This window comes from Micropterus dolomieu, linkage group LG17, assembly GCF_021292245.1.
Source record: "Micropterus dolomieu isolate WLL.071019.BEF.003 ecotype Adirondacks linkage group LG17, ASM2129224v1, whole genome shotgun sequence".
Lineage (NCBI taxonomy): Eukaryota > Metazoa > Chordata > Actinopteri > Centrarchiformes > Centrarchidae > Micropterus > Micropterus dolomieu.
The window spans coordinates 19,049,679-19,061,487 of record NC_060166.1 but is presented as its reverse complement, the minus strand read 5'-3'; the positions used below and the strand labels follow the sequence as shown (position 1 = coordinate 19,061,487).

General features: G+C 40.4%; 2 protein-coding genes, 1 long non-coding RNA gene and 1 other non-coding gene across 9 annotated transcripts in view; 1 reads left to right on the top strand and 3 right to left on the bottom strand.

The window, feature by feature from the left end:
• The window catches only part of LOC123985790 (choline transporter-like protein 5-A), a 15,182-nt gene extending 13,039 nt beyond the window's left edge, over positions 1-2,143 (top strand). For all 4 annotated transcript variants that reach the window (XM_046073666.1, XM_046073665.1, XM_046073663.1 and 1 more), the window contains 2 exons: positions 85-169; positions 1,148-2,143. In XM_046073666.1, the coding sequence (XP_045929622.1) occupies positions 85-169; positions 1,148-1,245 (183 nt within the window). In that variant the 3' untranslated portion in view covers positions 1,246-2,143. The remainder of the gene's footprint in view (positions 1-84; positions 170-1,147) is intronic.
• The window catches only part of grm5b (glutamate receptor, metabotropic 5b), an 87,947-nt gene that overhangs the window by 31,811 nt on the left and 44,327 nt on the right, over positions 1-11,809 (bottom strand). The gene's annotated exons all lie outside the window — the stretch shown is intronic.
• Positions 3,721-3,792, bottom strand: trnaq-cug. Its single transcript has one exon. It is a non-coding gene; the product is annotated as a tRNA-Gln (tRNA).
• LOC123985791 lies at positions 8,279-11,385 on the bottom strand. Of its 2 annotated transcripts, none has more exons than XR_006828751.1 (3): positions 10,717-11,385; positions 10,204-10,315; positions 8,279-10,117 (listed from the first exon to the last, which is right to left on the bottom strand). It is a non-coding gene; the product is annotated as an uncharacterized LOC123985791 (long non-coding RNA). The 2 variants fall into 2 exon arrangements; XR_006828750.1 differs by having other exon boundaries at positions 8,279-10,084.

Here is an 11,809-nt window from a genome sequence, read left to right as displayed (position 1 = left end):
AAACAATTTGTACGTTTCTTGTCATCTATAATCAGATCTGCGCTCCTGCTGTAGTTGTTCTAACCTCTGTGTTTTTCACATCAGACGGTGGTGATAGGCGCCTACCTGATTGCCCACAGTTTCTTCAGCGTTTACGCCATGTGTGTTGACACGCTCTTCCTCTGCTTTTGTAAGTGCAACATGATTGATTTCAGAATGGGGTGCTGTGCACTGAAAACAAACAGATTAAACAGGATCCAATGGTCATAATGGCACAAAGTTTAAAAGACCAATAGTACATTATTATGTTTTTAACTTACACTATTTAAAGGGGCCATGTGTAGTTTTCAGTGGTTTTCCAATAAATCGGTCAGGCTTTAATCTTCACTATCCTAGGAAAAGAAAAATACTGCTTGAATCTTTTCAGTGACAGTGGGATCTCCAAAGTATAAACAATTCTTCTTCAAAAGTAATGGAATGATTTTTGTGTGCACATCCATGATTACAGTGTAAACAGGAACACAACTCATAAATATAAAAATATAACAGAATGAAATGCTGTAATCAGTAGATTGGTTACTTTTATCAGAAAATGCACATTTATTTATTTCTATATTTAAATTGCATTATATGTTCTCGTATTGTGCAAATAAACTTTTCTCAAAGCATTTCACATTTCTTGCTGCAAGCCGTTTTTCAAAACATTTCAAACAAATGCTTTCAAAAAGTATTGGGGACAAAATCCACCATTTCAAAAGTCTAAATGACGCCTATGCGTGTTGATATGCCTTTTCTTTTCTAAATATACCTGATAAACTAATTTTATTATTATACTTTGGTTGGATGTTTAACAGGACAAGGCTCTGTTTCAGCAATTCTCAAATTCTGAAGAAAATGGCCGCACTGATTTCTGAATCCTGTAATCTCTTATCATATGATGATCATGTCTTTTGCATGTGGCTATTTAACAACACTAACTAATCTCTTTTTTTCTTTTTGTCTCTACTTCTTTAAAATGACCCTGCTTCCCATCCTCTCACCCTCCGTCATACCCATTCATCCACCCATGTATCATTCAACAATCCGTCTATTTGCCACAATCTATATATTCCTGCTTTTTCTCCCATGCTTCCCCTTCGTGCATCCATCCATTTATCGGTCCAACCAGGTGATGACCTGGAGAGGAATGATGGTAGTTCGGAAAAACCTTTCCTCATGTCCCCAGAGCTACACAGAATACTGGGGAAATCCAGTCAGTTGCGTTGATATCCTGTCCTCCTCTCCACTGCATCAGCAGCCAGTCTGATCAGTCTGTGAGACACAAACCGTCCTGGGTGGACAAATCCAAGAGATGTCTTGCTCCCCTCTCTGAACAAATGTGAGACTACAGAAGGACAATGATCTCTATAACACCAGACAATCTGTGGTCTGATCAGTTTAGTACTAAACATGTGTCGAGACACAGGAGGATAATTCCTCATGAAATCTAAATTTCCCAGCAACTCACCACATGTCAGGAATGTATGAAACCAACAGTAAAATCAGAATCAGAAGGACTGACTCAAAAAATAAAGGAGACCTAACATGATTACGTTTACATTAAAATGCGGCAGCTGCTAATTGACTGAAGTGTTGATAAATGTGTTTTAGTGCCATTGCTGGTCTGACAGGGTCCTTGGAAGTAAGAACAAATATTGAAGCCTTCAAATGAATAAGTGAGAAGAACATTTTTTTTGTATTAAGATTCAGTGCATGTGTTTGAAAAACCCTTACCTTTTTATGCGTCGTGTGATGAATGTTCAAAAACGTCTTGCGTGAACCAAAATCCAGGACACCAGGAATGTTGTTCCTTCACCTCACAGTACTCAAGACAGTAAAGTGTGTACTGGAATTTCAGGCCTGTGTTTCCAACCAATATTTACAAACCTCACATTCTTCACTCATGTTCCACAGTATTAGGATATAAAAGGGGATGCTACCCAGGATTTTTTATTTATTTAATCAGTATACACTGTAATAACATAAATACCTCTTGAGCAGGAATATGATGAAAACACTGTTTACTTCACAATGTGTTACAAATAATTTTCTTTTTCTATGTAAAGTCAAGGTTAAAGTTTTAAACTATTTATACTCCCTGTTAATTCTTGTAAGAGCAACTGAATTTTGTATTTGTAATGTGGGTTTGTTTTGTTATTTGTAAATTTGATTCAAATATAATACAATGTCCAATTCTTAATTTAAAAAAATAATAAAAATGCCCCAGAATGCAAATGTGATGATTTGTTGAAATTATTTTGGCTGTTCTCCACAAAGAAAAAGAAAAAGACGAAGACGACATACTTTATTAATCCTACGTAATTCAATGTTGGGTTTTTTTGTGGGACTGTATTGGAACGTATGCATATTTAACACATATAAGAGTTAGGCTACTCCAAATAAATGACAGAGGCGTTGTTCCCGTCTCAAACTGGAGAATTTAGTTAAAAGCTAACATCAGGGGCAGTTTGGTCTCCACAAAAGACAGCTAATAAATTCTAGGTGTGAAGCTGATTGCATCAGGTATGCTGATGATTTCAGTGACCGTGTAAGATAATGTTCAAGGAAATTGTGTTATTTCAATAATCAATGCACAACCTACAGTAGAGATATTATATCCACATTGAGCCTCAGCCAGTGCTTACCCAGTATAGACGTCTTTAGCCGGTCACACAGACCCAGGTGAAATACAGGCAGCCTCAGAGAGTACCAGCACAGCCAGAGATGTTCAGCCAGCATCAGATACAAGCAGCTCAAACACTCGTGAAACAGTTACTGCCCCAACAAATGACCCAGCAGATTGGCCCCCAGTATTAACAGATTTTATGAGGATTGAGTTAGTGCGCAGAGGTCCATTCAAACCAACACTAGATTTTTCTAGTCTAGAAGAGGTTTTCATTAAGCCTTATTACAGAGACAGACTGGTTTAAAGGAGGAAGGATTATAGTGAGAGCCCTGCAGCAATAGCAAATTGTTTACATAGGAGGGCCCCATTGCAGGCCCCAGGGAGGTCAGCACTGGCTCTGTATATAGTTCTACATATATTATACAAAATGTAGTTGTATTGTAGTCCTAAAGGATTCTTTGTCTGTTGGTCTCAAGGGGCATACTACCACATCAGCAGAGCAATAACGCAGGCTAATTAATGCACTGCAGTATAGGGCAGGGAGACTTAAAAAAAAATATTATTCAGAAAGTTTTGAACATGAGTAGAAAACTTGCTAAAACGCAGGAGCTATTAAAGTGCAGGGGTTTCTAAATGAATCAAAATGAAATTATTTATCATTGACGTGAACACATGCACATTTAAAGAAGTTAATTCAATCAGTCATGCCTGCATGTGTGCTGACTCGGCCGGTATGATATTAAATTACAAAAGTTGATCTACAGATTAATACATATCTGAAATCAACACAGAATACCTGAGAGCCTTACTGCATTATATTGTGTTATAGTTTTATCTTTTGAAATGACACCTGCCAACTGAATTTTGTGTTTCTCTTTAGACCTATTTAAATAAAATAATTTAAACCCCATAAATTGTTGTTGTTAGTAGTAGTATCCTAATCATAATGAGAATAATACATGTATTTATATCACTTTTTTTTTTTAAATGTAGCTGAAGGACTCCTAGAATGACAAAAATAGTGAGATAGAAGGTGCAAAAGACGTTGTGGTACGTGGCCTAGCCTTGAAAACATCAGGTCCCACCGAGATTTGAACTCGGATCGCTGGATTCAGAGTCCAGAGTGCTAACCATTACACCATGGAACCGCTGGGTGGCCTATGCACACTCGCTGTGTGCAGACAGGGACCATGGTGGTCCGGTTTTGGTTTTTTTGAAATTCCTATTTTTATTTCTCCGTTTGAAGGTAGACGTTAAGAAAATAAAGACAGGTGGGCCAGGTAGTAATGGTAAACATGTTCAAATAAAAGCCAAGCTGGGAGAACGGTCAGATCTGTAACATTATGCAGCACTAAAGTTATAGCCTACCAGGGTGATGTTAGATGAAAATAAATAAATAAACCTGGACCGAGAGAAATACGTTAGCAACAGTTTGATTACATGCACTATAATATTGTGCATTTATTCATGTAACGTTAAACAGCAGTCAGGAGTCACGTTTTTTAGGCGCATTGTTTGGTGTAATACAGTTGGTAGGCTAATATAGGTTAACCCAAGAACTTATTGTGTGTGCAGAGTTGTTACTGTCAGCATTATATATTTTTTATATTAAATTCATATTTAATGTGGTTTCCAACTTAATGTATCAAGCTGTTCCCCCTTTTTACCAGCAGGTGGCAGTATTTAACTAAAGGCCTGGTTTGTGTCTTTAGTAAATGTTTTGAATCCAGATTACTGATGTAGCCTAGCTGTATTTATTGTTGTTCACGTCATTTGGTTTTTGATATTTATGTCTTATTTGCAGCCTATTATCATCTTCATCATTCACCCTCAGCCCAGAGTTAAACCTGCATGCCCTTCTGTTCTAGCCTGGTTCTAACACTGATGTCAGGTTCTTACAGCTCTGACAACAAACTCACATCAGAAATGTCCTAATGTAGGCCATCTGGCCAAAAGAATGATTTACCAGTGTGCTTTATACTGTGTGAATCTTTCATCCAACACTCCCACTGTGTCATGCAAGTGAAGAGAATCCGTAAAAGTTTTTCCATACAACATTTATTCAACATAGCACATACATACTTTCAGTGGCATTGAATGTACAATCTGTGGCTGCAGAACATTGACTCTGAAGTCATAAGGTAAGAATATTTTATGAGGTCCTCAAAAGAAAGAACCTTCAAAATATGGCCTCACAGACCTGACTGACGTCCTGAGAAGACATTCTCAGCGTTGACAGCCTTTTCAATTATAATTTAACTTTCTACAGGCCTGCTGGTCTTGAGAACCTCGTAAATGTTACCTTATGGCTTCAGAGTCAATGTTCTGCAGCCATAGCTCGTACATTTATGTTAATACAGAATAATATATGGCGTTTATCATTGCCATGGAAGTATGCTTTACAGTGGTGCTCAAAGTTTTTTAACCTTTTAGAATTTTCTGAATTTACTGGCTGAGTACAAGGTGTCCCTCCTTACCCACCAGTGCATCCATGGTGAAGCCCCCCCCCCTCCGTACCTCAAGGAACTCCTCACCAAACAAACCTCCACACGTACCCTCCAATCTGCCTCAGCATTATGTGTACCTACATTAACGATGCTTGGCGCTCAACCGCAGTCAAAGTGGATGGACAATGTTTATTAGATGTGTAATTCTGATGTTTTTTGTTTATTGTTTTTTGTTACTGTCGATTTTAACAGATCTCAGAACGATATTACTGAAATGCCACCAGCATGTCCACAACAATATTCCTGGCAGCAAAGCCCTCCCCCATCCCTATTTTGGTTTATCAGACCATATTTCTCCGCTTCTTCAGCCCACTTACACCCAGCTGATTAAAAAAAGGTCAAACCAACAATTAAAACAGTCAAAGTGTGGACAGATGAATTTACAGCAGCTCTGCAGGTCTGTTTTGGGAGCACAGATTGAAGCATGGCTAGAGAGGCCGCCACCCAGGAGAGCCACATCAAGCTTGAGGAATATACATCATCAGTGACATCATACATCAGCAAATGTGTTGATGATTTGTTGATCAAATCATTCCCCAATCAGAAGGCCTGGATGAATGGAGAGGTGAGGGCTCTGTCCAGAGCTTTTCGGTTGTGTGATAAAGAAGCCTACAGCACCGCTAGGGCGAGACTGAAAGCTGGCGTCAAGGTGGAAAAGCGGAGACATCAGCCGAGACTGGAGAGAGACCTCAACACCAAAGATATGTGGCAGGCCATCAAAAACATCACAGGCTACAAAAGCAGGAGCTCCCCCATCATGTGTGAGGCCACATTACCAGATGAACTTAACACCTTTTATGCTCGCTTTGAGGTCCTCAACAAGGAGTCAGCTGTAAAGTCTACTGCACCTCCAGTGGCAACATAAATAAATGTAGAAATATATAAATATGGAATGGAAGACAACATTGCAGATATATACATGTGCATTATTCTGGGTCTGTGCCGTGCAGAAGAAACACAACGGAAGAGAATATTGTGTACATATAAATATATAAACTGATAACATAAAAATATACAACAACAAAGATCAACAATCAACAACAAATATGTGCAATGTGCCAGGTCTGTGCACGACACGAGATGAAACAGTATTGATAGATGTGCAGAGACATTTGTATCATTTGCAAGGGGGGAGTGTCAGTGGGGGACCCGGGCCTTGTTAATGAGGCTGCAGACGGGAAGAAGCGGTTTTTCTGGCGAGAGGTTTTGGTCCTGATGGACCGCAGCCTCCTGTCAGAGGGGAGAGTCTGAAACAGTTTGTGTCCAGGGTGGGCGGGGTCAGCTGCAATCAGAGTCCTTGAGGTGTACAAGTCCAGAAGAGAAGGAAGATTGCAGCCAATCACCTTCTCTGCAGAGCGAATGATACGCTGCAGCCTGCCCTTGTCCCTGGCAGTGGCAGCTGCATACCAGATGATGATGCAAGAGGTGAGGATGGACTCAATGATGGCGGTGTAGAAGTGCACCATCATTGTCTTTGGCAGGCTGAACTTCTTCAGCTGCTGCAGGAAGTACATCCTCTGCTGGGCCTTCTTGGTGATGGAGGTGATGTTCAGCTCCCACTTGAGGTCCTGGGAGATGATGGAGCCCAGGAAGCGGAAGGAGTCCACAGTGGTGACTGAGGAGTCACACAGGATGATGGGGGAGGGTGGGGCTGGGCTCTTCAAATCAGGATCCTGGCGTAGGTTCCTGGGGAGTCCAGGTGCTGGAGGATGAAGTGAAGGGCCATGTTTACTGCATCATCTACAGACCTGTTGGCTCTGTACGCGAACTGCAGGGGGTCCAGGAGTGGGTCTGTGATGGATTTTAGTTTGGGAAGAAGTGGTGGACTGAGGCTGAAGCTGAACGGAGGAGTCAAGGGGGATGGTTTCTGATTGACTCTCAAAGCAGCTGAACTGGTTCAGCTCATTTGCCAGGCGAGAATCGTTTATGGAGTGGGGAGCTTTGGGTTTATAGTTTGTGATCTGTCTGAACCCCTCCAGACAGAAGTGGCATCGTTTGCAGAGAACTGGTTCTTTAGTCTCTCTAAGTCGTTTAGCTTCTCGCACCTCCTTTGCTAAACTGTACTTTAACCGCTACTCCTAAATGCCTCCTCCTTTTTCAACCTTAGCTGTCTGAGTTTAGCTATGAACCAGGGTTTGTCATTGTTATAACTCACCCTGGTGCGTGTTGGTATACATGTGTCCTCACAGAAGCTGATTTAGGACATCACAGCCTCTGTAAACTTCTGTAAACCTCTGTATACCAGATTGTTGGTAGCCTTCATGAAAACGTCCCAGTCAGTGCAGTCCAAACACGCCTGAAGATCCTCTACAGCTTCACTAGTCCACTTCTTTGATTTCTTCATTACAGGTTTACAGAGGTTTGTTTTTTTCCTGTAAGCAGGAATCAGATGGACCATCACGTGATCAGAGTGTCCCAGTGGGCACTGCTAACTGTGGTGTAGCACTGATCCAAAGTGTTCCCCTCTCTGGTTGGACACTTTATAAACTGTCTGTATTTGGGGAGTTCTTGGCTGAGATTTCCCCTGTTAAAGTCACCGAGAACAATAACAAAGGAGTCCGGGTTTGTCTGCCCCACACACTGTATCCGGTTGGCCAGCATGCGCTGTGCGTCGTGCATGTTGGCGTGCGGCAAGATGAAAACTGAATGAAGCAAACTCACGGGGAGAGTAAAATGGTTTACAGTTAATGATTTCAGATTAGGAGAACAGTGCTGCTGAATCACTGTAACGTCACTACACCAGCCATTGTTAATATAAAAACAGGATTAGACCATAACATATAGTCTTTTTTTGTTGTTGGTGGTTTTTTGATTGTTTGTTTTATTTTCTATTTATTTATTTATTTACCTTTTGGTTACACTGAACCTGTAACCTGAAGTATTAAAACCTTGATATTACACACTCCGGTACAGTAGGTGGCGGTATGCACTTGAACAAGTTGGTTACGACTCGCCATAAAACCCAGAGAAGAAGAAGAAGGCAGCGAGGAACCTTCGTAAGTTACCTTTGTCATCCTTACGGACCTTTAACAGGGCTGCACAGGTCATGATTTTGGATGCATGGATTGTAAACTAACAGGATCATCGCCTTTTCAGTAGTTCATTCCTTGGTTTATAACTATTTATGTTGCGCTTCTGACATAGCGGTCAGCATAATGAGCACGTGCGGTTTGAATATCAGATGTTATTCATGACACGTTCCTTGGGTAGCTAACCTTTAGCATTGTCCCAGCTGTCATTCATGCTGTTTTAACTTCAGCTAATGTTGGCCGCCGTTACGTATTTATGTTGTACTTGTAACATCTCCGTTAAGCTATAATCATGTCACAAAAAGAGCCTTTTCTGCTTGACTCGACACCGGGCGGACATTTCAGCAGCGAGGTTAAGGAAGTAAAGAGCAGAAGTCGACTGGGTCTCATCCTGACGGGGGTGCTGGGAGGGTCGCTGGTCGCCCTGTACGCAGTGGCTGCTCCGTTTGTCACTCCTGCCCTGAGAAAAGTCTGCCTCCCTTTCGTGCCAGCGACCACCACTCAGGTGGAGAACGTCTTCAGGGTGCTGCGAGCCAGATCGGGGACCCTGGTGGACATTGGGAGCGGGGATGGAAGGATAGTAAGTGCTGGGTTGTCTTACCCTGTAGAGTGATGTTTGTGACATGCTCATTATACTGACCAAATCTCAATTTCCTCTAAATCTGCCAAAGTTAATGTTTCACAAGCATGTCTTGTCATTTTATTTGAACTTTGAAGTGTCTTCTTTTTCATCTCACCTCCAGAAGAAAGTGCTTACCAAGCTTACATTTTCTGGTTTGTGTTGTGATATTTTGCATAGATGTCCTGCAGAACAGTGATGGAATGTAACTAAGTACAAATTTGACATAGCCTACTACTATATACTTGTACTCCACTACATCTCAGAGGCAAATATTGTATTTACTACTCCGGTCTGACAGCTTTAAATACTAGTTACTTTTATATTACAAATGTTCAAACCTTTCCTGCATAGTGAAAACCATGTATCTTCAAATGTGTAGATTTTGAAATTACAATGTTCTGATAAAGTGTTCCTTTAAAGGTTGAGAAAATGATCCTGCTTCTTAATCTAAACAAATTACTTCATGAAAAGTAGATGAGCTACAAGGTTCTCCCAGAACAGCAACCCTACAAACATACAATGATCTCATAGAATATGATGCTGTAGATTAAACTACCCAACCGTATATAAAGTAGTTAAGTGAGCACAACCCTACAGCAGTAATATTGCACAAAATTGGAAATTGCACAAACTGCTCAAAAGTATGGATAAAATACCACACCCTCTGCACAAACTACTGGATTACAAAGTATCTTCAGACGGAGTGTAAGTTGTGTATGTTTTGGAACTGTAATTGTGTGTTTTAGTTATGTAAACCGATGCAAACTATGACACTGCAATTTCACTGTGATCGAGGATGAATAAATTATCTATCTATAATCCAAATACACAATAGTAAAACACTGACAGGGAACATTTACTCTACTATGAGTACTTCGACTTGTGGTACTTTAAAGTACATTTTGCTGATAATACTTATAATACTCTTTTACTTAAAGTTTTTAATGCGGGTCTTTTACTTGTACTTTATCTTAAGTAAAGGATCTTAATACTTCTTCCACCACTGCTGTATTAACACCACAGAAAGAAACTCCACAGTGTTACCAGATTTGCTTTAAACCCAACTGCTGCTACACTGTTGGCACATTGTTGCTGATGCATTGATTTTTGTTCGGTCCTCCTTCCTCATGCAGGTGATAGCAGCAGCTAAGCGTGGGTTTCAGGCATCAGGTTTTGAGCTGAACCCCTGGCTGGTGTGGTATTCTCGCTACAAGGCCTGGAGAGAAGGCGTCCACCGGTCCTCCTCATTCCACATCTCTGACTTGTGGAAGGTCTGTGAAACCTGATTAGTAAAGTATCTAGTGGCTTGTAGTGACTGTTTTTTGGGGGGAAAGGCATTTATCATCTTGTCACAAACTTCAGATTTCACTTTGTGTAAGAAAATGAAAACATTAAACATACCTGGATGTCTTTTCACCATGTCATTTCCAATATTTCTGATTCTTTTGCTAGGTCAGTTTTGCTCAGTACTCCAATGTTGTCATTTTTGGAGTTCCTCAAATGGTGAGTTCCTCTGTTTGTACAACAGCAATTTTATCAACATTTAGATTATTATATTTTCATAGAATATAATGTATGCCATGTGTGCCAATTTTAGTCACTAAAACAGTAAGTAAAATTATTTCTAGCACGTTTGCTCTACTATAAAGCACTCCAAGTTATAGTTACTGGCCAGGCAGTCTGGTTGGCTTGCTCCTTAAGACACTGGCAATATGAAATATTTCAATAGATGCATGTATCAGTGATGAAATGATCCTGATCTTGTTGAGAAATGGCACAATTCAGTTCATTCCAAACAGCTGTTATAAATTAAATATAATATGTCACTTATAGCCTCCTTTGAGAGCTGAAGTATCACCTGAAAGCTCTAGATTTGATCTTGTCTAGTAAGTTTTCAGAACCCCAATGTATTACTGTTGTTATCCTGATTGTTGCTGTCTGTATCTGCAGATGGACCAGCTGGAGATGAAGCTGGCAAGCGAGTTACCAAGTACAGCCAAGGTGGTGGCCTGCCGCTTTCCATTCCCTACTTGGGTCCCTGAACATACCGCTGGGGAGGGCATAGACACTGTATGGGTGTACGATGCCAAGACATTTAAATTGCACCTGCAACAAGAAATGACAAGAAAGACAATACCAGAACACGAGGACACACAAGATTCACACACATAAATGCAAACACTCAGTTGCAATCCTGTGGGATTTTTTTTGTTTTAATCCATGTAATTTTTACTCTGATGACCTGAAATGGCTGGCAAAGACTGATGTTCTTTTTTCAAAATACACTACAATTGTAAAGTATTTATACATCAGTGTCCCGAGATTGAGCATGAAAAGAAAATCATGATAAAAGTCAGGATTATCGGCAGAATAGTGAGCTGAATGGTCAAACAGGCATTTCTTATTTGATACAAGTGCAATGCCTCAAAACCAGATCCGGGATCAAAGAGAATATAAATGGTGATGACTTGGAAAAAGTTAAATTCCTAATAAGAAAAAGTGGTAAAATGCATCATTTATACATGTAGGCCTATGAAATTACAGTGGGGGAAATAAGTATTTGACCCCTTGCTGATTTTGCAGGTTTGCCCACTTACAAAGAATGCAACGATCTATAATTTTAATCATATGTACATTCTAACAGTGAAAGACAGAATCCCAAAGAAAATTCCAGAAAATCACATCATATGAATTTATTAAAATTGATAACCATCTGATGAGGAAAAACAAGTATTTGACCCCCTGGACAAACAGCATGTTAATATTTTGTAGAAAAGCCATTATTGGCCAGCACAGATGTCAAACGGTTTTTATAGTTGGTGACAAGGTTTGTGCACATTTCGGCAGGGATGTTGGCCCACTCCTCCCTGCAGACAGCCTCCAAATCATTCAGGTTCCGAGGTTGTCGCCTGGCAACTCGAATTTTAAGCTCCCTCCAAAGATTTTCAATTGGATTCAGGTCTGGAGACTGGCTAGGCCACTCCAGAACCTTGATGTGCTTCTTCTT